Raw genomic sequence first — 22,236 nt, 5'->3', positions numbered from 1 at the left:
AGAACAGCCATTAGAAAATGAAGGCTTCTTATCTCCTAGGAAATATTAATTGCGATCGTTAATCAATGTCTGAGATTTGCATAGACTCTGTTTGCAGAATACTTGACCAGGAAATTCTGCATTGTAAGCAAGGCAGGGCTTTCTTGTTTGAGGCCACTTCTAGCAAGAGCAATAAAATAATAAAAAACAACCCAACAACAACCACCACCACAGTAGTTCTCACTTTTCTAAGATTTACATGTCAGCTACCTGCGTGGAAAAGCTGCTGCTGCATCTTTTCTTCCTGTTAATAAATAATGGCTGTGTTTAGGAAAACACTAAAAATGGGTTTGAATAAATCAAGAACCAAGAGCCTTTTTTGCCCTATTTGCTTTTTTATGCTTTCTGGGAAGCCTGGCTGCGTGCTGTATTATCTAGATTGTGTAGAGGAAATCCATGCTCTCCTGCTGACCTGATGTCTTCTCTGCTTGGTTCCCTTTCCCGCACACCACCTGTGCTTTGGCCCGGCACCCGATGCTCCTGCTCCATCTGGGATCTGACATCTGGTGTCACGCTGACACAAGTGGCAGATATCAGGCTGTCCCCACACATGTCCATGGCATGATACAACTCTCTGAACAAGGTATGCAATTGCACCCAGCAGCTCAGAAAAACAGTTCAGGAACAGACAAATGGCCCTGCTGTGAGTGCTCTCCAGGGGGGTACTATGGGCTTCCCCCATCCATCCCTCACCTACTGGTGATATGAAAACCACAAAAGATGCCACCTCTTTCATCTGCAGGCGAGAACTGAGGTGATCTCACTTGCCCAAGGTCAATGAACCTGAACAGAGTTTGTTGGCGTCAGCCTATTTAAAAATTAATATATTAAGGAAAAAGCCCATTTTTAAAAATAGGTTACATCAAAGTTTCAAGAGATGAAGAAAGCATCAGGAAATGGTGCTCCGTTGTGAACAGTGAGCGTCTGAGCTGGTCCACCCAGCTGGCAGCAATCTGCATCTGCACTGCCAGCATGTACAATGTGTGCATCAGGCTCCTGTCTGCCTTGGCTCTAGCTGAATGAGATCCCGTGAATCCCAGCCTTTATGAGGGAGCACGAGGTGCTGACCTCTTGCTGTAATGAGCCCTCATTCACCGGGTGGTGGTGAAGTTTGTCGTTGTGACCCTGCAATGACATTTCTGCCCTGGTCCCCAGGCAGTGGGAGGCACTGATTCCCAGCTCACAGGCTCGTGGTTGTTGTCATACACTCTGACTTACAGGAAAAGCCCTTTCTGGGAAGAGTGAAGCTGCTTTTTGCCCTAGGGTGGTTTGTTTCATCCTATTTGGAGCTTAATGGACTCTTTGCACTTAAATGAGTTGAGCACAGTGTTCCCAGCTTACAATAAATCTATATAATCCAAGAGGAAAGCATATCTAAATTATCCGTACTTAAAGTCAACAGATAAGCTGAACATGTAGGATTAACACTAGGCAAGATCTAGAGGAGGAAGATAAAGTCTGGATCCAAGTGTTCAGACAAGCTCCTCATGGAAACTTCTGTACCACCTTAACCCTCATACCTCTGTCCAGGAGTGAGGGAGCTGTCTCAGCCAAGCTGCCAGGGGCTGGGTCAGTGCAGACAGCACATCTGTCCTGGACTGCAGCAGGAGAAACCCTGTAAGCATCACTGCCATAAGCCAAGCAAGAAACTTCAGCTGAAATACACAAATGGGTTTGCACCAGAAACTTTATTCTTAGAAAATGTAATTTTGTAGAATCATTAAGTTTAGAAAAGAGCTCTAAGCCCATCTAATCTAACCACCAGCCCACCCCCACCATGCCCATTAACCACATCCCTCAGTGCTACATCTACATGGTTCTGCAACACCTCTAGGGATGGTGACCCCCCCACTTCCTTGGGCAGTCTATTGAGTTCCTCATCCCTGTGACTTCCTCTGTCTTTCTCCTTCTCCCTCCCTCTCTCTCTCTTTCTCTGAGGAATGAGAACATTCATCATGATCAGAGTACTGCCATCATCCACTCACCCATCCTGGGGTATACATTGCAAAAGCTTTCCTTCTTCTTGCCATCTGAATTAATGTCCCGCTTGTGATATGCCTGTCATTCCCTAGAGGTAGAAGCCATACTTCTCTTAGCATTTGTAAACCGCACAATGATTCAGAGTTGTCACAGTATGAAGTCTTCTTCCATCAGAAAGCAATGTACAGGATTAGGGGTGAAGAGAGAACTAGTGACATCTGATCCAACTTCCCTTGGGAAAGGAGACAGCCATTTCCATTTCATCCTTACAGACATCCCTTTCCTGGTGATGTGGCTGTTCTTCAAGAAGGTGGGATGAATTGCAAGCTGAGAGGCGTCCAAATGAAATGCCCATGTTTTATTTTGTTACCCTGTGGATAACCAATTTAGAAGTGTCCTTAACAGAGCTAGGCAGAAGCAGAGGTGTTTAGATGTAATAGATGAAAACTAGGAGTTGAAGTCAGGGTTACAATTGAGCTGAAACCATCTGGGGTAATAATGTGCACCCAAAACCCTCACTACAAATCAGGGATCACTACAAAATGGCTGATGGCTTCATCTCAGCCTAATCTGAAGGAAATAAATGTGGAAAAAAAATTCATGGTGGTCTCAGAGTTGAGAGGGTGACCTCTGTCTCTAGCTCTTGTGGTTTTAGTGGCTGTGTGTCTTACTCATCCTTCTGGGGAGCTGTGCCTGGGGACACTGAGCCTCTGGGTGGCTGATGCACATTGCTTATGGAAAAGTACTCAAGGCAGAAGGGTTTGAAGTGTCGAGGGCTTTTACAGGTGTGCGTTTGTAGACTTGTAAAGTGGTTTGAGTTGCAAGGGACCTTAAAAATCACCTGGTTCCAACTCCCTGCCTTGGGCAGAGTTGCCACCCACTAGAGCAGGTTGCCCAGGGCAATGTGTTCTGCAAGAAGGGTAATAAAATGGTGTGCTTTGTGTGGCACGCCTCCAAAGATGCAGTGTCCTTTCAAATTATTAGCCCCCTTCACCTGTGGAAAGACAGACATCATTCCTATTCTTCTAGGACATGTTTGAACAGTGAGTGCCTGCATAAAAAGAGATGCCAGGCTGCTGTATGCTTTCTTGATATTATGCTACTTATACATAGATGTGAATACATTTAGATGGGCTAAGAAGAGGGTTCTTATTAGAGTAGATAATGCTGTAGTTCTGAAGAAAGTGAGAAACTGCAGATGCTTAAAGGTCTCAGATTTGGGCAGTCTGGGAAATGAATGGAGTTTGGTGCCAACTAGTGAATCTGCATTTGGGCAGAGAAGGGTATAATGATGTCTGATGTAAGCATTACAGTCATCATATAGCATAAAACTGTAAGCCTGGTAGGCCATACATCTGCCAATCTTGCACTCACTGCTTGCTTAATTGTGATCTTCGTTAATGAGGGCTCTATGTAAAAATGTATTCAAACCTAGCTGCTAAACACGCTTTGTTAAGTGCTGTGTTGTGGCTGCAAAACCATGCCAAAAGGGTGAAGATGCTGACATACAGATTGAATGGGGCGACCTGATCCAGTAGGAGGTGTCCCTGCCCGTGGCAGGGGGTTGGAACCAGGTGATCTTTAAGGTCTCTTTGAATCCAAACCATTCTATCATTCCGGGACTCTATGATTTAACTCTTGTGTCCAGGTGGTTTATTATTTTATGGATTTCTTATTTGCTGTCTTGGTTACTTGGCAGCAGTGCCCAATGCTTTGTTTCTTGACAAGGGCCAGCACAGTCCTCTGTTTTATCCTCGAATGCAAAGCCCATGTTAGAGAGGGCAATATCCTCTTTCGTGCTGCTTTTGCAGTGCCAACTCTTGCCTCCAGCACAGAAGGAGGTGCTGTCCTTGTGTTCAGAGGGTTGATACAGAGAAGCTCTAAACCCAACAGAACTTATACATATATATATATGTATGTACACACACGCATATTTTAAAAAAAAAGTTAAGGTAATTCAGGCAAAAGGTCTTTGATTTTGACCTCAGTGAATGAGGATCAAGTCATCCCGTGCAGTGCAGCCCAGGATTCACCTCTGTTGAAAAAACATTCCTGGGACTGTGACTCTCTTTTACAGTCTGCAAACACCACTGTTACTCTGCAAACGTTGAGTTCCTCCTGTAAGTCACGCTACCACGTCCTCTCTCTGTACAGTATGTCTTTAAAGATGACTGTTGTCTTCTTAGTTAAAATTTAACAGCTGGAATGAGAAAAGACCTTTGTCCTAGATTCAGAGGTGTTATAAGATTATCACATTGGAAATAATGAATTTAATCTCAGTTTTGAAAAAAAAAAAAAAAATAAGGCTCCTGAGCTAGCCTGCAAAGCTGATGTTTGAAAAACAGACGTCTGCCATACTAATCGGTACAGACTTTGTATTAATCAGCTCATAAACTTTTAAAATTTTATGTATTTTCATGCAAAAAGTACACATGGAGTCCTGGTTGTGTCCAATACCTCTATCATTGAATCATTAAGGTTGGAAAGACCACAAAGATCACCTAAGCAATCCCATCCCCACCATGCCCATTAACTATGTCCCTCAGTGCCACATCCACACGTTTCTTGAACATCTCCAGGGATGGTGACTCCACCACCTCCCTGGTCAGCCTGTGCCACTGCCTCACCACTATTTCTGAGAATAGATTTTTCCTAGTATCAACCTGAATGAAGTTCGCAAACAATTCAGTGCAGTTCAAAACTGTTGGTGCCATTATCTGAGCACTCAACATTGTCCCCTTAGTCAAAATAATTAAATAAATGAAATAAAAGCATAATTAAACCAAGATGTCACCACAGGAATACATCTTTTCTGCTTTTTAAATATGCTCTCCTTCTGGTGAAGTTGAGTGCCCTGCCATATCCTTGTCTCTCGTGATCTCTGCATGGGTGTGAATGGTGACATGAAGGGTCAATGCAAAGGTGACCCTGAAGGATGAGTAGATGGAATGGTTGGTAGGATAAGGTGAAGCAGGTGAGATACGTGGACTTTGGGGTGGTGGAGGACCCTGGGTGCAGGCATGGAGGTGAAGTTCATGCTGGCCTCTGCTGTCTCTGGACATCCCCAACCTTCCTCAAGGCGAGCAGCATGTCCTCTGCCAGCCAAGGGTGCAGGATGAGGCCCTGCCACCAGGGCCTGCCCTTGGCAACATACACAGTAGCCAGCGTGACTGGGAGGATCAAAGTCTCAGGGGGAAACAAAAGTACAGTGTGGAAGGTATAAAATTGTCATTTACAACGTGCACATCGCCCTGGTGAACTTTCTGAGGTACATGGTGTTTTAGACTTGTTATCCTATAACCTCTTGAGACTTATTTCCCCAGCTCTTCCCTGAAGAGATAAGTGGCTGCCTCTCTGCAGCCTGGGGTTGGGGTGGGGTGGTATCTGCTCATCAAATGGGAACCTCTCTTATCCCTGTTGCTCTTCTTTCCCAAAGCTGTGAGGAGACCAGCAGAGGATTCTTTCTGCACTCCCAGCCTTCCCAAACTCCTACTGGACTGTTCAAACCTCTTCAGATGAGCTGGCCCCTACCCAACCACATCTGCAATTACACTGCTAAGGGTGATTTCAGCCTCCAGTGCCATCCTCTATGGACCCACACACAAAGGTCTGATGGGATGGCTTTGGTGTGGCCTGAGGGACATGGTTAGTAGGCATGGTGGTGCTGAGCTGATGATTGGCCTGGATGATCTTAGAGGTCTTTCCCAACTGTAATAATTCTTTGATTCTAATGTGGAGCAAAGCACTAGCTGCAGCAGTACCAAAGTGCTGCCACTTCCACATGTGGATGTGGAAAGCAGACTGAGCACTGCAGAGCCAAATGAAAAAGTGCTTGAAAAAAAACCCATCCAGCATACACAAAAAGCTGAAGAATCATAGAATCATAGAATGGCCTGGGTTGAAAGGGACCTCAAAGATCATCTAGTTTCAACCCTCCTGCTATGTGCAGAGTCTCCACCATACCAGGCTGCCCAGAGCCACATCCAGCCTGGCCTTGAGTGCCTGCAGGGATGGGGCATCCACAATCTCTTTGGGTAACTTGTTCCAATGTGTCACCACCCTGAGTGAAAAATTTCATCCTAATATTTAACCTGAATCTCCCCTGTCTCAGTTTAAAACCATTTCCCCTTGTCCTATCACTATCCACTTTCATGAACAATCCCTTCAAACATCGGACGGCTGCAGTGAGGTCTCCCCGGAGCTTTACATTAGATGTCAGGAAGAAATTCCTTGCCCAGAGAGCAGTTGGGTCTTGGCCCAGGCTGCGCAGAGAATCTGTGGTGCCCCATTCCTGGAGGCACTCAAGGCCAGGTTGGATGGGGCCCTGGGCAGCCTGAGCTAGTGGGGAGCAGCCCTGATCATGGCAGGAGTTGGGGCAGCTTGGACTTTGAGATCCCCCCAACCCAAACCATTCTAGGATTCCATGAAAATGAAAAGAGGCTGAGAAATTGTAAGGGTGTGCTATGTCCCCATAGTAAGCTTCCTTTAAGTGGAAATGCTAGAAGGCATGACTTGAAGAAACAGGTTTGATGAGGATTTATACATTTTCATACTGTTTTTTTTTTGTTGTATTTTCTAGCCTGGAGTGTCCCAGCTATCCAGAGTCCAGCACTGCACTAGGGCAGTTCCTGTGGAAAGAAACTGAGCTGTTCCAGGCTCCTGTCGCCACCAAACCCTCAGGGACAGGACTCCGCCATGTCCATGAGCCAGGCAGTAAGTGTGTTTCCACACAAGCTGGAAAACAGAGATTTTTCCTGAGGTATCATAGCCAGCATTGGCTGTGACAAGGCTACTTAAGCTTTCCAAGCCCTCCTGGTTCTACGTTTGTCTTGCAACAGAGCCAAGAGCAGTATTATAAAAATGTCTACAGATAGCAATTCTGAATGTGAGCATGTGCCTGAGCACACCTGCAGCCCTTGATTATGTGCCAGAGAAGTCAGAAGGCTTTTTTTTTGGTGTGTGTGAAGTGTGACTTTGCCAATGGGACAGTTCTTAGCACAACTGGGTGATGAAGAAAGAGGTTCTTGGCTTGTTGGTTACAGCTTCTCTGTTTATGAGAATGTCCAGTAAGTTTTCTGGCCAGGAGTTTCTATGAAGTCATGTTTTCTGGAAACAGCAGCTCCAGGCTGTGTCACTGAGTAGTTTGCAGTGAGCATCATGAGGTGCTGCACAGAAAGCAGAGAAAAGCCCTGGCTTGGTGACCTGCTACAGGTGGATTGGAAGCCAGTGGAAGAGCAAGGCTTACTATGATGTCCAGTGAAATCATAGAATCCTAGAATCATTAAGATTGGAAAAGACCTCTAAATCATCTAGTCCAGCCATCAAACAACCACCACCATGCCCACACATAGAATCATAGAATTGTAGAATCCTTACGTTGACCTCCAAGACCTCCAAGATCATTGCCTCCAACTCATCACCACCTTGTCCACTAAACCATGTCCCTCAAATATCCCCATCACATCCCCATCTCTTCTTTGGGCGTGGTGGAGCCAGACACAGTCTCATGCACTATTGTGGCATCCAGGCACATTTTAGGAGGCCCACAGGAAACTGAGGAAATGGCAGTGTGGGAATGTGGTAAATACAGAGAAATTTGGCCTGAGCAGGGTGGGTGTGATGCCAACTGTATCTGCTGCCTTGCAGAAACCTTCGCAACAGGACAGAGCAATATGAGAGGAGGATAAGAAGCATGCATGCTTTTAATACCACAAACCAAGCACAAAGATAAGACTTGTTCTGTCTTTGGAGTTTCCCAATTGAGGGGGGAGCTTTCAGCAAGGCCTGCTGTCGACGCAGGAGGATTTAATGCCGCTTGACAGGGCTTCCCCAATGGGCTCGCGCTGCGCACCAATCGTCTGTTCGCTCCCATATGGAACAGATGCTGTTGTTATTGCTGCTCAGAGGCAGCACTGAGATTAGCACAGTTTCCATGTACAGATATTTCGTCGGCATTACATAACCCACGTATTTAACACACAGTAAATTTTCATTGCAAATTGGCTGCTGTGGGGGCACTCACATTTATAAAAAGCCATTTCCTTCCCAAGATGTGTAGTTACACTGTAGCCGTGGTTTGATCTGATTACGAAAGCTGTACTTGAAAATATAGTGCATGTGGGACTGTGGGATCTCATCATTTAAAAAAAAATTAGAAGTCCCAGGGCTCATCATTAGTTTTTCAAGTTAAGCAGCACGGAACAGCTACAAACTGTTTCATGTTCACCTCTGAGCGGCAATGTAACTCTGTACGCAGTACGATGCTGAAAAGATGTGTGCAATGGATCACATAAAAGTTCTTCACCGTGCATCTACCATAGAGTAGAGCAAAAAATGAGATATAATAGTCACTCTCAGTCAGTGAATTAGGGAAAGAAAAGATTAAAACACACTTCAGACATCTGTCTGGCTGTCTCAGAAAACCTCATTTTCATGTTAAGTGTAGTTTTAAAATGTCACCCTGAAAATGTGTGACATTTTAATAGGCTGATTGCCAAGATTCACAAATCTGTTCATTTGCGTATAAATCACAGCATCAAATATTTTGGAAAATGTAAAAGAAACTAGAATTATGAGAGAACGCCTTACACTCCCCTTGGTTAAACTTATGTTGGGAAGACTCTATAGTTTTATTGTCTCCAGAAATTAAATTGTCTCTCCAGAGATTAAAGAATGTTGTGGCATTCCTGTATGTATCAGCTGGTCGTGATTGCATAGGTTCTCTTTCACAACTGTCTCTAAACAGCAGCCTGGTTATTCCCTGCTTCCAGTAAGCCACACCACGTATGACAGCATCATGACAGTCATTAGCTTCACCACATTTCTGTAGAACTTCCAATAAGATCAGTGGTATTGCGCCAGCATCTCCCTATCCTTTCTCCACAGTAAATGCTCTTCAGGTTGCTCAGGCAAACAACAGAGCCAAAACAAGCAGCAAGAATCATCCATTACAAAAATTCCATGCACTTCAATTAGGGAAAGCTCTGGAGCTTGCATTGTGCAATTAGCTACTGTATGCCAGGGTCCCCAGTGAGGCACGCGGGAGTTAAGCACATGCATAAATCCCTGTTGGATTAGGGTTTATGATTTAGAGCAAATCCTTCCAACTGAAACAAAACTTCCTATCAGGATCTAGCCCTTAAACAATCTTAATGGGAGGAGGGTGCAGTCGTGTTCCTACAGCAGGTTTTCTCATCTAATATAACTAGCTCAGTGCAGGACTTGGCATGTCCTGAGCAATTGTTTATAGCTCCTGCACAGCACATCTGCTTTGGGAGCTGATTTGTGACGGAAATCCGCTCAAGTAGAGATGGTAAATTTGATTTATTTGTGAAAAAGAAGTGAAGAATTCCACAGCTAAACAATCTGGGTCACAATGTACTTTGGATTACAGGATTTAGTGCAGAAGAAAAGGCCCAGACCACACAACTCAGATCCAGCTCCCAAGCACCACAAGTTTTGAGGTTAATCAAATCTAGGGCTTAGTTCATTCATTTGTGAGGATGTCCGTGTAGCTTGGAGCTGACCCCACACTCGGATCTTCTCATATCCCTGGGGCTCCCCTAGGACTGTGCAAATCCAAGAGTCAGGCCCTGCTTCTGTTTGCTGCAGAAAGCCCAAAGGCACATGCACAAATAGCTGGTAAAGGAGCAAGGCAGGCAGAAGCTTTGGTAGAGAGAGCTGGCTGTGAGTCCCCATGGGCCTGAGGAGGTGTGCAAGGAGGAATAGGCCGTGCCAAGAGGCAGGCATGTGGCTCAGTGCCATGGCAGCTATGCTGTGTGGGGAGAAGGCCTTGTATGTGCAGGGCAGCCTTTCCCCACCGCAAGAAGGCCGGAGTGGATGAGCGGCCTGGTGTGGGCTCAACTGTTATGGTTGGTGGGAAGGGGATTTGCATGCTGAGGCAGTGCACTGGAGTCCACAGTGGCATCTGGGCTCCTGCCTATATGAAGACACTGCTGGAAGTGTGGCCCTTGTGATGTGATTGTAATACCAGAAACGTTACTAAATCCTCTTCTCTTCAGGAGAGCAGACCCTCCCCTCTTCTGTACAGTCCCTCACCTTGTATTCATTACGAAAGCACTTGTCTGGTAGCAGAGTTGGGTCCTACCTGAGTGTATACCACAAAAGAAAACAAGTACGACTACGACACCCCTTTCTGTAGAAGAATATATTATTTAGCAGATCAGTTGAAAAGTAAAAAAAAAAAATAAAAATCTGTACATCTTTGAAGGTTCTTCTTGATGCTGTCACTTTTTGCATTCTATTCATAAGGATAAAACCTATGCAGTGGTGCTGCATGGTGCTCCTCTTTGCTTGTGCCAAAGGACCCCTGACACTGCTGGGCACAAAGCAAACCTGTAAGTCCATGAAGGCTTCTTCTGACTTTTTCTAGTGCAGAAAAGAAAACTGCATCCACTAATGTACTTCTGAATGTACTACGAACACTATAAAATTCATAGGATAATACAGAGAAATGTGTTATTAGGGTCTACCTGGCAAACAAAAATATCTGCCAGGCCCCTGTCATTACATAAGCATCTGTTAAGCTGTGCTGTAATAGCATACTGCAGTACAGGTAGGTGCAGAATCTTGACTAAAACAAATTTTCATTTGTTTTGGACACCAGCGGTTTGTTTAACAGAAACGGCTCCTTAGCTCAGCTCCACTTTGTCCCTGGAGACAGCAGTTCCCAGTGCTGGCCATAGAGGCAAACCCAGTGGGGAAGGAGCTGTGCCATGGCTTGCGTGGCACCACTTGGAAAGGGCATCCATGTTGGTGTCCATCTTGGCCACCTCACCCCAAGTGTCATTCCTGCTGGATTCCACCACATCCATTTGGCAAATGCAGTGTTTCTCAAAAAGAAAATAATTGTAGGGGCAACATTTTGCTCAAAGTCTTTTTCTTCTCACTTTTCAGTAGTGCTGGTGGTCAGGCTGTCACTTTTCTTCTTCTGCAGCTGCAATGAAGAGCAAAACAATATTAGCGCCACAGACTCATACAGTGCAGTTTTCCACTGCCGAGACTCCAGCACCTAGCTCCCTACAATTTGTTGTACAGGAAGCCCTATTTCATCTCAAGAGCCCTGAAGTTAGGTCTGGAGGAAACAGAACTTGGTGTTTCTCATCATCTCTCCTGTTAGACTCTAGGGCTATTCGCTGACTCCTATTGTTTGAGTGATTTCTGAATTCAGGCAGCTCTTATTTTTCTAAGGACTCTTGCAACAACACACCATTAATTATAGCTCCATCAGTTTGTATAAACTTTCTGCTTTGACAGCTTCTATAAACCAGAAGTAAAATTTCAGCTTGGCTTGAAAGATGAAGAGGTCATGGAAAATCTTGCTCTTACATTCTTCTTCACTCCTTTGAGCTCATAAAAGATTTTCTACTCCTTTATCACTCAGTGACCTCAAACATACATTCTCTGATTAACCAGCCTTAGTATTTGTGCTGCTGAGAAGGTTTTCCTCCAAACAACTTGGAAGGAGGTGAGATCTACAGCCAAAAGCCACCATTCCCCTCATCCACCCAGGGACAACCATGTGAATGAACGTTCATTTCCCATATATCAAGGAATATCAGCACAACTAGTACTCTGGGGCACTTGCCAATTTATTTTAATGACACAGTGATAGAGAGAGTCCTGTCTACATGATGAATTTTTTCATGTCAGAGAAAACCCCAGAGTGTGGTGCCATTTTGACAGGTTTTATTTGCTTGTCTCAGTAGGGGAATGAAACACTGGAAGAGACATGCAAGGAAGGTGTATCTTGCCATAGAAGAAGACTGTGCCTCAGTGGTGCAGTTTCTTGAACTGCACAGGCCCTGAATATCTTGCTGTTACCTAGCTTAGGCCAGCTTCTTCCAGGGAAAGGCAGCTTCCTCCTTGGAAGAGAAGCTTGCTGCTGCACTCCCCAGGCCATTATCCCTGGGGCTGGCCTTCAGGTGTCCCTCCTGCTGGCATCACCCTCCCCACGGCTGCGCTGGGGTGGCTGGAGGATGTCCATGTGCATGTCAACAGTTTGTGACACCCACCTGCCTCCAGCTTGGTGTGATGAATATGGTTCTCATGGCTATGAGGATGCCGTAAGCATTCCTACTGCTTCAGAATTAAATGGCTATTAAATTGCAATGTTTAACTTACTAAATCATTTGCTTTATGAAACAGATATTTAGAGCTCACCTCTTTCATAGCATCATCTATCTGCTTTAACTCCTCATAGCGGTCTCTGGACTCCCAAAGTGGCTGAAGCATCATCTCCTCCACTTCAGGGAATAGCTAGGTGAAAACAAGAGAGAGAAGTGCAACATTTCTTTTTGTATTCATAAACTTGCACCTGCTAGAAACAGACTAAAGGTAGACAGTGAATATCCCCACAGCTATTTACACACATGCCAGAGCCAGTGTTGAAGCTCCGCAAGCTCCCAGGTCTGGTTCTGACCTTGGCTGACCCACCTTTGTTACTGTCTCAAACATGGGGATGAGAACAAACTTCAGGAAGCCGATCTGTGCGGTTGGCTTGGTTACTTTATCACGGTCCATGAAAGGTGCCACTGGAAGACCCTCCGATTTTTCCCGATCACTCTGGAACAAATTCAGAGTTAAAAAACTTTAATCTTGGCTAGAAGCTAAGACAGCAATGTACCAAGGACTCCACTAGCTAAAGGGCAACAGTTTTCAGACGCAGATCTCTGCAGTGTCTGAAAATAACATGGAATAGCAATATTCTTCCCTCAGGCCAATACATCCTGCCTCTGAATAAAGAGAACTCTGATTAGCCACATCTGCACAGCACCAGCATGAAATCCTTCACCTCCAGGCATACAGGGCAACGAGGCTACCTGGTCCCTTTGGAAACCCATAGGACTTCTGGGGTAAAATTGTTCTGAGTATTCAGAAAGGTGGTAGTGGCTTTCAGCACAATCAAAGAGAGGAAATGTCTTTGACTTCCTCATTCTACAGACAGTGATTCTTTTCAGGTATTCAACCAGAAATTACATGACCTTCTTTAATAATGATTAAAACAAGTTCTAGCTAGCTTGTTCAATGGAGAATAAATCTACTGATTGAAATGAGTTTATTAAGCTACCTACTTGACTGCATAACTCACTGTTTCTATGTGGATTCACGGGCAATGTCACAGACTGTGCTTGCAAAATAATCCTGTTGTAGACTTTCTCTCACCTACTGGCTCTGTGGGCACACAGTGCATTCACTGGCTGACTAAAACAGTAAGTTACACAAGTATTGTAATTGTGAAGAAAAAGGTGCAGATGCAGTGAGCTAGAAGTGTTCCTGACACATCATTCAAGGCATTTGTCTCTTTAGAGATGCTATGTTCAGCTGGGAATCTGGTGAGGAACAAGGGTTTGGGGAGCTTAAATCTGACCTCGCACACCTCAGCAAGTCTTCTGCTTTCTCATTAGAAAATGTTCACACATAAGAAAAATAATCTGAACTAGTTCTCTTGTAAGACTTGATATCATTCACACGACAGCTTTCTCCTGCCACTGCTCTTGCCCTTTTGGCTCAAAAAACATTTCTATGTCAAACAACCTTGAAAGGCTGCTAGAAGAAGCTGTCTGCTAGCATTAGGATTTCTAGGTTGCTGTTGTCTTTCCTCTATGATCTACAGTCAATTGCATTCACTTGCATTCTGAACAGCTTCTACTGCTGACGTGCTGTCTTTCCATAAATGAACCCTTTCTGTCCTACAGATAGCCTGGCCTATCAGGCAGCAGAGCTCTCATGGCTCAGGTGGGATGCAGCCACAGCAGCTGGCTGTGCAAGTGTGCTGCACCTTCATTCTTACCTGCATAAAATATTCCTCTAGCAAGCAGTCTACCCAGGGCTCAGCGACTTCCATTGGGCGGACTTCATTGGAGATATCACAGCATTTTATCAGTATCATCTTCAACTGAAAGAGGATAATACTTTAATACTGCAGTTTTCATGCCAGCTCTATTTCTTCTAGATAGAACACTTGTCTTCATAACATGGTGAGGGGAAATGCTCTCAAACAGAAAGGACAGCTTTAAGATTAAATGAGGTTTCTTAAATTGATTATATTCCACTCTCCCAGTTATACTGTGTAAATTACTTATCTATCTGCTCTCTCCTCAGTTTTTTTGCCTATAATATTGGGATGAACTCCAGTGGGACATGTGCTTCTTGCTGTATGAAGCGGATCAACCCCAAAAGACCACGTACTCCTTGTGGAACAGCATTCAGAGGCCATGGAGAATGTCTTCCCTGGATGTTAAAGGCTCCAGGATTTTTAAAGCTGGAGTAATCTATTTTCTATAGAAAATTCCGAATTTCAAATATTTTTGGTGGAGTAGAAAATTTGTTTTTAACAGTGTATTTTGAATCTTGACTTTCAAACAAATGAACACTCATCTACAAGTTTCATACTACGAACAGAAAAATGATAATCCATAAAATCTCCTTACGCAGGTCATGTGTTCTTCATTTGAGTAATCAAAATTTTCCATTTTTTCCTTGAAAGAGTCCAGTATTTCCGCATGTCTCGCCATGTCAGTAGCCAGAATTAATGTAATTATCCCCTAGCAGAGAAAACATATTAATACATCAGTTTGACATTCTTTCTAAAGTCTATTATTGCAGAGAAAAATAGAGGCTTATACACAGAAACCCTCAGATGACTACACTGTTAACACTGATCAGATTTGAAATCACCAGGGAAACTGGAAAAGGGTTACAAAGAGTATATGAAAATATCTGTAACTGGTGTGATATTCCAAAGCCATTGAGATTTTTCCTTTCTGATTGACTAATTGTGGAAACAAACTCCACAAAGAGATGTTAAAAGCCACGTTCTATTCACCAAGATCCACTTTTGGCCCCTTGCAAAGCAATATGCACTTTGTTACTGACTCTTAACAGAGTCAACACAGAAGAGAGAAAAAACAGTAGATGTGGATGTCCTCTGTGCTCATCCTCCTTATTTGAAGGGCTTTGAAATATCCAGCTGCAACCAATATGGTAGAGCTTTGTTTGCTCCTGACAGACATGACTTATGATGGGAAAATATGTGGCTAATTTAAAATTGAAGATTTTTATGCAGATTAGACCATATGGGGCTCATGCCTGCTTCTCATGCGTTGACAGAATCAGTGGCTCCCAATGGACCAACACATGAGCCCTTACACTGATCTACTGTTTCAGCTGGTGTGCAAAGAAGTCGTCACGTAGAAACTAAAAATAATTTTTGGTCCTTTCTGCTCTAATGGGAATTCTAGCATTGTTCCTGGTCTCAGGAGTAGCCTTGATGACTCTCAGTCCACCAGAGCCTATTCCAACAGTGGAAGTGTACCTTTGTTGCACATCTTTTCCTATTTAGAAGCCCCACATTTAAAACTAATGCAGCATTCTCTTAAAGCATAAACTTCTGGCATGAGAGCATAATCCCAGTCAGAGCTAATTGGCTCCTTCAAAAAATGTCATAGTCCTTAATAGTCAGAATGTGCTCATTATTTCTTAGCAAGACATTCCAGGGAGTGCTCCTCTGGAAATTTTCCAAGAATCCCTTTTGGATCCTCCCAGTGTGAGGGGCTTTATTCAGTCCTGCCCTCTGTGGACTGATGCAGCACTTTCCCTGCTGTGCATACTGCATCTCCAGGAACAGTCTGTATTGCACAGATGGGACCATTCATACCTGTCTTATCTGTTTGAATTGGTCCTGGTCGACATTGGAGAAAATGTTGTATTCTGGCTGGGAAATGATCTGGAAAGCCACAGCACAGTGATGGTTCTCCAGTGGGGAGATGTCATTGTAACGTACCGCCAGCTCCGTTCGTGCGTTTATCTGATAGCTGATATAAAGAAAAACAATGAGAGCTCCTGCAGACGCACACCAGCTGCTTCCTTTTATTTACATTCTTCTGAATACTTACTCAATTAGCTGCAGTTTGTTTTTTATTGCTAATACTAAATCAGATTTTTAGAGAAGACGGATATTACTTTAATACCATCTCAGGCACTCTTCCCCTCCACTTATTTATTTATTTATCTTATTTCACCAAGTAGCTTAAAATGACATAAAGCAAACACAGAAGGAACCTGGCTTCATCCAACCCCTGCTGATGCTGATGGACAGATTCTCACTGATCTCAGTCAACCGTGTTCTGCCCTTATTTAATGAGTGTCTGCAAATGTATTAGATTATCACATTTTGTTTTTCATACGTGCATGCACACAAAGGTGACCATGTGTCAACAAATCTATTTTCCAATACGATAATAAATAGAATAATGTACATTTCATCATTTATAATTGCAAAATAATGTGCAAGCCAAATATCCCTTGGCACTTTTTGTGCAAATATTCCATCTTGTTTAGCAGAACTATACCCATTTCTAGACTCGTTCTCTCATCTCTGAAATATTTACCTTGTTTTCTCAGGCGCTGGGGGAAGATCTGAGGCAGAAATATGAAAAAGCCTTTTATTTTCAGAGCCAAGGCCAGCTGGCAGTCCCAACCCAACCTGAGCTTTCCTGCCTTGGCCCATGTATGAGCGAGCAGTAGGGCCTTGGGGGAAGGCCATTGCCAGCTCAAGCTGTGAGAAGGAAAACCTGATCCACCAAAAATGCCGGCAGGCCTTACCTTCCCAACAGAGCCCAAGGCAAGCACAAGCAGACTTACGTGTTGTTATAGCCTGGATGGTCCAAGTCATGGCACACTGCTGCGGTCATGAGAATCAAGATGTCAATTTGGGAAAATTTCTCCTGCAGAGTAAATACATTAATGTAGTATTGTGATTTCTACTAAGTCTGTCCCCAGAAATGAACAGAATTGAAAAAACACCCACGTTTACATTTCAGGGAGAGGCAAACTGAGCAAAATGAAGTATTTTTCTGTATGTCAATTTACTTCAGTGAAGAAAGAGAATTCCGCCTCCCCTTCCAACAGAAATGACTCAGATTTGCCTTTGTTATATTAAATATCAGCAGCGCAGAAAAGCCAATTTTCTCAAAATTTATTTCAGAGATGATATAAAAGCACTGAGATAGTACCACTGTCCCTTACAAGTCACTTGAGCATCTTGATAAGTTAAGGCACAGCTGGGGCATAGCTGCCATGACATTCTGTATTAATTAAATGCATGACAAGAGTGAGAAAAACTAATACAGTGTCTTCTGAATAGGATGAACTTCCATTCAGACGAGTTTTTCTCCATACTCTTCCTGGCAAGAAAAGCCAGAAAGCCAGAAACTGAGATGTATAACCATGGAGAAAAAAAGAAAAGAAAAAAGAAAAAAAAAAAAAAAAAAAGTGATTTTTAACTGAATCAGACCTGGTTTGCACAGAAATACGCATACCTGAAGACTGCAGAGAGAGATCATGCTGTACATCATCTGGGTCACACAAAAGCAGTGCCGGAAATTGTGGAAGGGGTTGTTTCTGTAGTTGTCATGAATGCAAAGCTGCAGGGAAAGGGAGCAGAGTGGTCATATAGGAGATCTCTTTCTTTGTGAAAGTATATATATGCGTGCTTTCCATCCCTCCTGGAAACATCCTGTGTCTCCATGAAGCCCTACAGAGTCCAGCATCCTTCTCTGTTAGGACAGGGTGACAGCTCAAGGGTCTGATTTTGGGGAAGGATGAGAGATTGCTGACTTCCAGGTCTGCTGGCAGATAAAGCCTGCAAGAGGTGCAACCCAGACTGGAGACAGGGCTCTGTGCTGTCATCCTAAATTGGCATTTCAAACTGCACAGCGGGTAAACAGCAACACTGTGCAGAGAGCTCAAAGTACACCCCCTGAAACCCTTCTTGCTTAATGCATCCTTCCAAAGGATAAATTTCCTATAAGAGTCCTCAAGTCTCATCAAGATCAAACCCTTCAACAGGGAACCTGCCTTCTAGGAGGCCTCAAGGCTCTGTGTGAAGCCAAGAGACCTTTGGGTTTTCAATGTTCATTAAATATTTGTGGGCTTCACTGCAATAGCTCTTTTGCAATATGGACTTCAGAAACATGTCATTATTTTATATTAATAACTCATAGAATCATAGAATAGTTTGTGTTGGAAAAGGCCACTAAGATCACCTAGTCCAACCATCAGCCCACTCCCACCATGCCCACTGCCCATGTCTCTCAGTGCCACATCCACACGGTTCTTGAACACCTCCAGGGATGGTGACACCACTACTTCCCTGGGCAGTCTGTGTCAGTGCCGCACCACTCCTTCTGATAAGAAATGTTTCCTAGTATCCAGCCAGGCTTGCGAGTGGTGAGTGGCATCTCACAGCCACCGCACGGACGTGTGGCTGTGCCCAGGCACCGTATGGCACAGAGGGAGGTGATGTATACGCTACAGCAGAGCTCTGCACATCCCCGGGGAGTCCTGACTCAGAGCACTGTAGTGACTGGGCAGCATTAGTCATCCTTCCCTCTGCTTCCTGGAACATTTCCATAGCCAGTGGATGTAGTGGTAGGAAAGCAAGCGTATGCAGGAGGTAGCTTTTTCTCACCCCACTTACGTTCAAACTGGTACCCACGCTATGCCTGAGGTGGTGACATAGTGGAAGCAGAGTCCTTCGGGTCTTTTTTTAATCAGCCTTCTGTGAAACTGGTGTTTGAGAGAGGAATCCTCTCCCTGCAGTAGGTTTGTGCAAAATACATATAAAGCTCCTCTCATTGTTCTCAAATGCTAGCGCTAACAAATGACTCGGAGATGCAGACGAACAGGAAGCTGACTGCTGTAGTGCTGGTGGGTAGCATGTTTATGTGTGTTGACATATCACCTTGTTTCCTGTGTTTTCAGGCTGTGAGACAGGAGGAGGAAATTTTCTGTTTTATCTGCTCTGTGTTAGCCTTGATTATATTGGGTTTCATCCTACCCTTTTTGTTCATCTGCTTTTTAAGCTCTGCACTACTAAGCTTTTCATCTGCCTTCTTTGGGGAGAGATTTCCCCACTCTTGATCATTTTTTCTCTCCCAGTTAATGTAGTCATAGCGTTCTATAATGGCTAAACCAGTCTCCTACAATAAGCTCCTACCTTATTCCTTATCTGGAGACCTGGTCACATCAGTCCATTTATCTCCTATTCCAGTCTCTAATCACTCTAACACCTTGTTGGCATCAGCCCATAGCAGCATCCCAAGCAGGGATAACCTCTGCCTTGCGCATGCTGCTGCTCTTGCTGTTCTTGTTGAAATGAGGCTTTGTGTTTCCTAGACACCTTCTGTATGGAATTTGTTAAGCCCTTTCCGGAGGTAATCATTCAAAGGAACCTTTTCCATTCTGTGCATACTCTTCAAATAGTTAGGAGAGACTGTCAAGGCATAATTCTTCTTCACCAGAATCATACGAAACATTCATATAATGAACATGATGTTTTTAATTTTTATTTAGATCAGCTTGCTGACTGGAGGAGTAAGTTTTACTAACTGTAGCTCAGAGTGTCATCAGATCCTTCTTAAATAATTTGGCAGAACATTTACTGTTCCTTGTCCTCTAGGAACACAATGGTTTTTTCTGAGAAAGCCAATGTAATCTTAAGCTTTTTAGTAACTTTTTTTCTTGTGCTCCTCCTTGGATCCTATACCACTGATTTTTTAATGCTCCAGTGCCTCTTCAGACATCTTAGTTTTGGTATGCTCTTGCCCTTTTCATGTCTTTTATCTCTCCCACATTCTCAACAATAAAGACTAAGAAAAAGAAAGTTATTTAGCTTCTCAGCAATTCCTTTTCCATCCTGTCTTGCTCTTTTACTCCTTGTGATTTAACACATCAAATCACAGAAACACAGAACCATAGAGGTTGGAAGAAACCTCTGGATATCAGAAGTCTAACCCCCTGCTAAAGCAGGTGACTCTAAAACCCCTCCAGGCAGCCTGTGCCATTGCTCTGTCACCCTCACAATAAAGAAGTTCTTTCTCATTTTTGTATGGAATATCCTGTGTTTCATTCTGAGTCCGTTTCCCCTTGACCTATCACTGAGTGTCACTGAAAAGAGCCTGGCACATCCACTCGATTCCCACTGTTTAGATATCTATAAATTGAGTTTTTTTGGCGATATCTGAAGACACCCATCTCCGCTTCCATTTGGTACCAAGAGCATCCACTGAAATGAACTGCTCTCTGCAATAAAAAGTTCAGCAAACCAATGCAAGGCAGTTAAAAAACTGTCATTAAGAATTGTGATCAGTGACCACAAGAATGCAAACATTTGCTGAAGGACTTAAATTTTAAGAATTTGTATAGTTTACTGCTTTCAGAGGGATAACTTGTGTGAGCCAAATGAATTCCTCGTATCAGTACTTTGTTTTGTACTAGAAAGATTGCGAACATCAGTAATTTGAAACACTTACCAACCACCTCTTTAATGTGATAGGATTGATGTTGAAGTCTTTGACCAGTCCAAGATCATGGTACATATGCTCCAAGCAACTCAGCATCTGAAGCCAAAGAGAGGTTATTGGCATGGTAAATGTCAGTTAGGTTTATGATATGTTGCAAAGTGAATTTCCTCCTTGTACACATTGAGTAATTGCATGGCCCTCTTGTCAAGATGAAAGAAAGATGTTTGAAGATTGCATGATAAAAGACAGTGCAAGAAGAGAGGCAGAGAGGCTCTGAGAGCTTTCTGAAGTAGACAGATTGCTGTGGACTTCATAGGTTTTGTCCTAAGGTTTGAGTCATAGCCCCTCTATTCAGTAATGGTGATTCATGTGAATAACAGCAATTCCTTCTCATGAAAAAGTACTCATTTTTCTAACTCAGGAGGGATATGGTCTTGTTCTAGTGCTCATTTAAATCAGTGATGGAGATGGCTGAGGTACTAGTTATATAGAAAATGACAGCAGCAAGCAAGGTATCTTTGAAAAAATGTGTCTACATCTTCTCTCCTTGGGAATTTTTGTGTTCTATAATCAAATTTTTAACACAGATTTCCTTTCCAAAAGAAGACCTCTGGTTTCAACAATACAAAACTGGAGGTTTGTGAGCACCCTAAGCTCTAGCTGGGACTCCTAGCAGCTACAATGCACAGCTGGGCTGCTCCTCTGAGAGCATCTGGTCTGCAGCAGGAAGGGGAAGGCAGGCACTGATGCTCCCAGTTCATCTTCAGGGTTGGAAAATATTGCCAATGAAGGGTATCAATAATTAGGTATCTGGGAGCACAGCATATGCCACCCACTAGAAATGAACAGATTCCTGGGAGTTAAGGAGTGCATGTTATTTATATTTCCACCTCTGAAGGCAAAATCTACAGAGGGTAAAACGCATTCACTGCATTGGCCTGTTCTCAGACTATGGTTCTCAGACTGTGGACTGATCCAGGAATTTTAATATGTTGAGTGTAATGTCACCAATGTGGCCTTGGAGACATCTTCAGTTATTGGGTCTCTTTTAAACTCTTCAGAAAAAAAGAAAAAAAAAAGCTTTCATCTATTGAGTTTTTATGCTTACCCAGGGAATACACAGAGTTCATGGAGTACCAAGGGGGCTGGCTTTGAGTTATTCAAACAGAAAGAAAAAGATTTTCTTACAAGACCAGAAGCCACACCACGTTGCCAGGATTCTGCTGTAGATCACCTTGACTTGTTCCTAGCCCATCTGAACCATAGAAATTAGGGTTTGCAGCCTGCCTGCTCCACATGGAGCACATGGGCAGATGCTCACTGCTAAATAAGCATTGACAGAATTGAAATATTTCCTGTAAACATAAACCAGAGCTGAAAGGCTGAGACAAACCCATATGGTGCCCTGCTCTCATGCTTGTGCAGCGTATTATTGTAGAGCAGCAGGCCTCCTCGCAGAGCATGCCTGATCTCCTCACCCTCCTGTTAGCCTCCTTCACGCCACCAGATAGTGTTTGCTAGTACTTTGAATGAGTTACTGTGCTAAAACTCTATGTCTCAGCACACAAGAATCCATAGCTAATGGATTTTGTCTGTGGTTTGTCCCTATTCTTTCTTAACAGCCAAAGCAATGAGCCAAACTGCTGTGGTCCACCTGGCAGGTCATAATTCTGTCTTGATTTAAAGAATTGACAGCCATTCAAAATCTGGAGGCGAGCCATTTTGTACGGCTGTGGTATGTAAAAAAAGGATGGGGAAGTAAGTGATGAACACCAGCCTTGGCTTGGCACAGGCCAAGGGACACTGCCAGACTCTGCCAGGGGGACTGACCCAAAGGTACCAAAGACTCCTTCTGTTCTCCCATCAGTTGATGGGAGACCCATCCTCCCCT

At 43.7% G+C, this 22,236-nt stretch overlaps 1 protein-coding gene and 1 long non-coding RNA gene across 2 annotated transcripts in view; one reads left to right on the top strand and one right to left on the bottom strand.

The window, feature by feature from the left end:
* Positions 1 to 5,350: 5,350 nt before the first annotated feature.
* LOC146545557 (uncharacterized) lies at positions 5,351 to 14,474 on the top strand. Its single transcript, XR_014879673.1, has 2 exons — positions 5,351 to 6,732; positions 14,143 to 14,474. It is a non-coding gene; the product is annotated as an uncharacterized LOC146545557 (long non-coding RNA).
* PDE9A (phosphodiesterase 9A) overlaps positions 10,168 to 22,236 on the bottom strand; it is a 43,083-nt gene continuing 31,014 nt past the window's right edge. The window contains exons 10-18 of the mRNA XM_085209072.1: positions 20,355 to 20,441; positions 17,361 to 17,465; positions 16,684 to 16,766; positions 15,698 to 15,854; positions 14,472 to 14,585; positions 13,832 to 13,936; positions 12,475 to 12,603; positions 12,202 to 12,297; positions 10,168 to 10,975 (exon numbers count right to left, since the gene is read on the bottom strand). Of these exons, the coding sequence (XP_085065198.1) occupies positions 10,925 to 10,975; positions 12,202 to 12,297; positions 12,475 to 12,603; positions 13,832 to 13,936; positions 14,472 to 14,585; positions 15,698 to 15,854; positions 16,684 to 16,766; positions 17,361 to 17,465; positions 20,355 to 20,441 (927 nt within the window). The 3' untranslated portion in view covers positions 10,168 to 10,924. The remainder of the gene's footprint in view (positions 10,976 to 12,201; positions 12,298 to 12,474; positions 12,604 to 13,831; positions 13,937 to 14,471; positions 14,586 to 15,697; positions 15,855 to 16,683; positions 16,767 to 17,360; positions 17,466 to 20,354; positions 20,442 to 22,236) is intronic.

This window comes from Meleagris gallopavo, chromosome 1 (genome assembly GCF_905368555.1).
Source record: "Meleagris gallopavo chromosome 1, MGAL_WU_HG_1.1, whole genome shotgun sequence".
Classification (NCBI taxonomy): domain Eukaryota; kingdom Metazoa; phylum Chordata; class Aves; order Galliformes; family Phasianidae; genus Meleagris; species Meleagris gallopavo.
The sequence above is the reverse complement of the archived record's forward strand: the minus strand, read 5'-3'. Positions and strand labels throughout refer to the sequence as shown.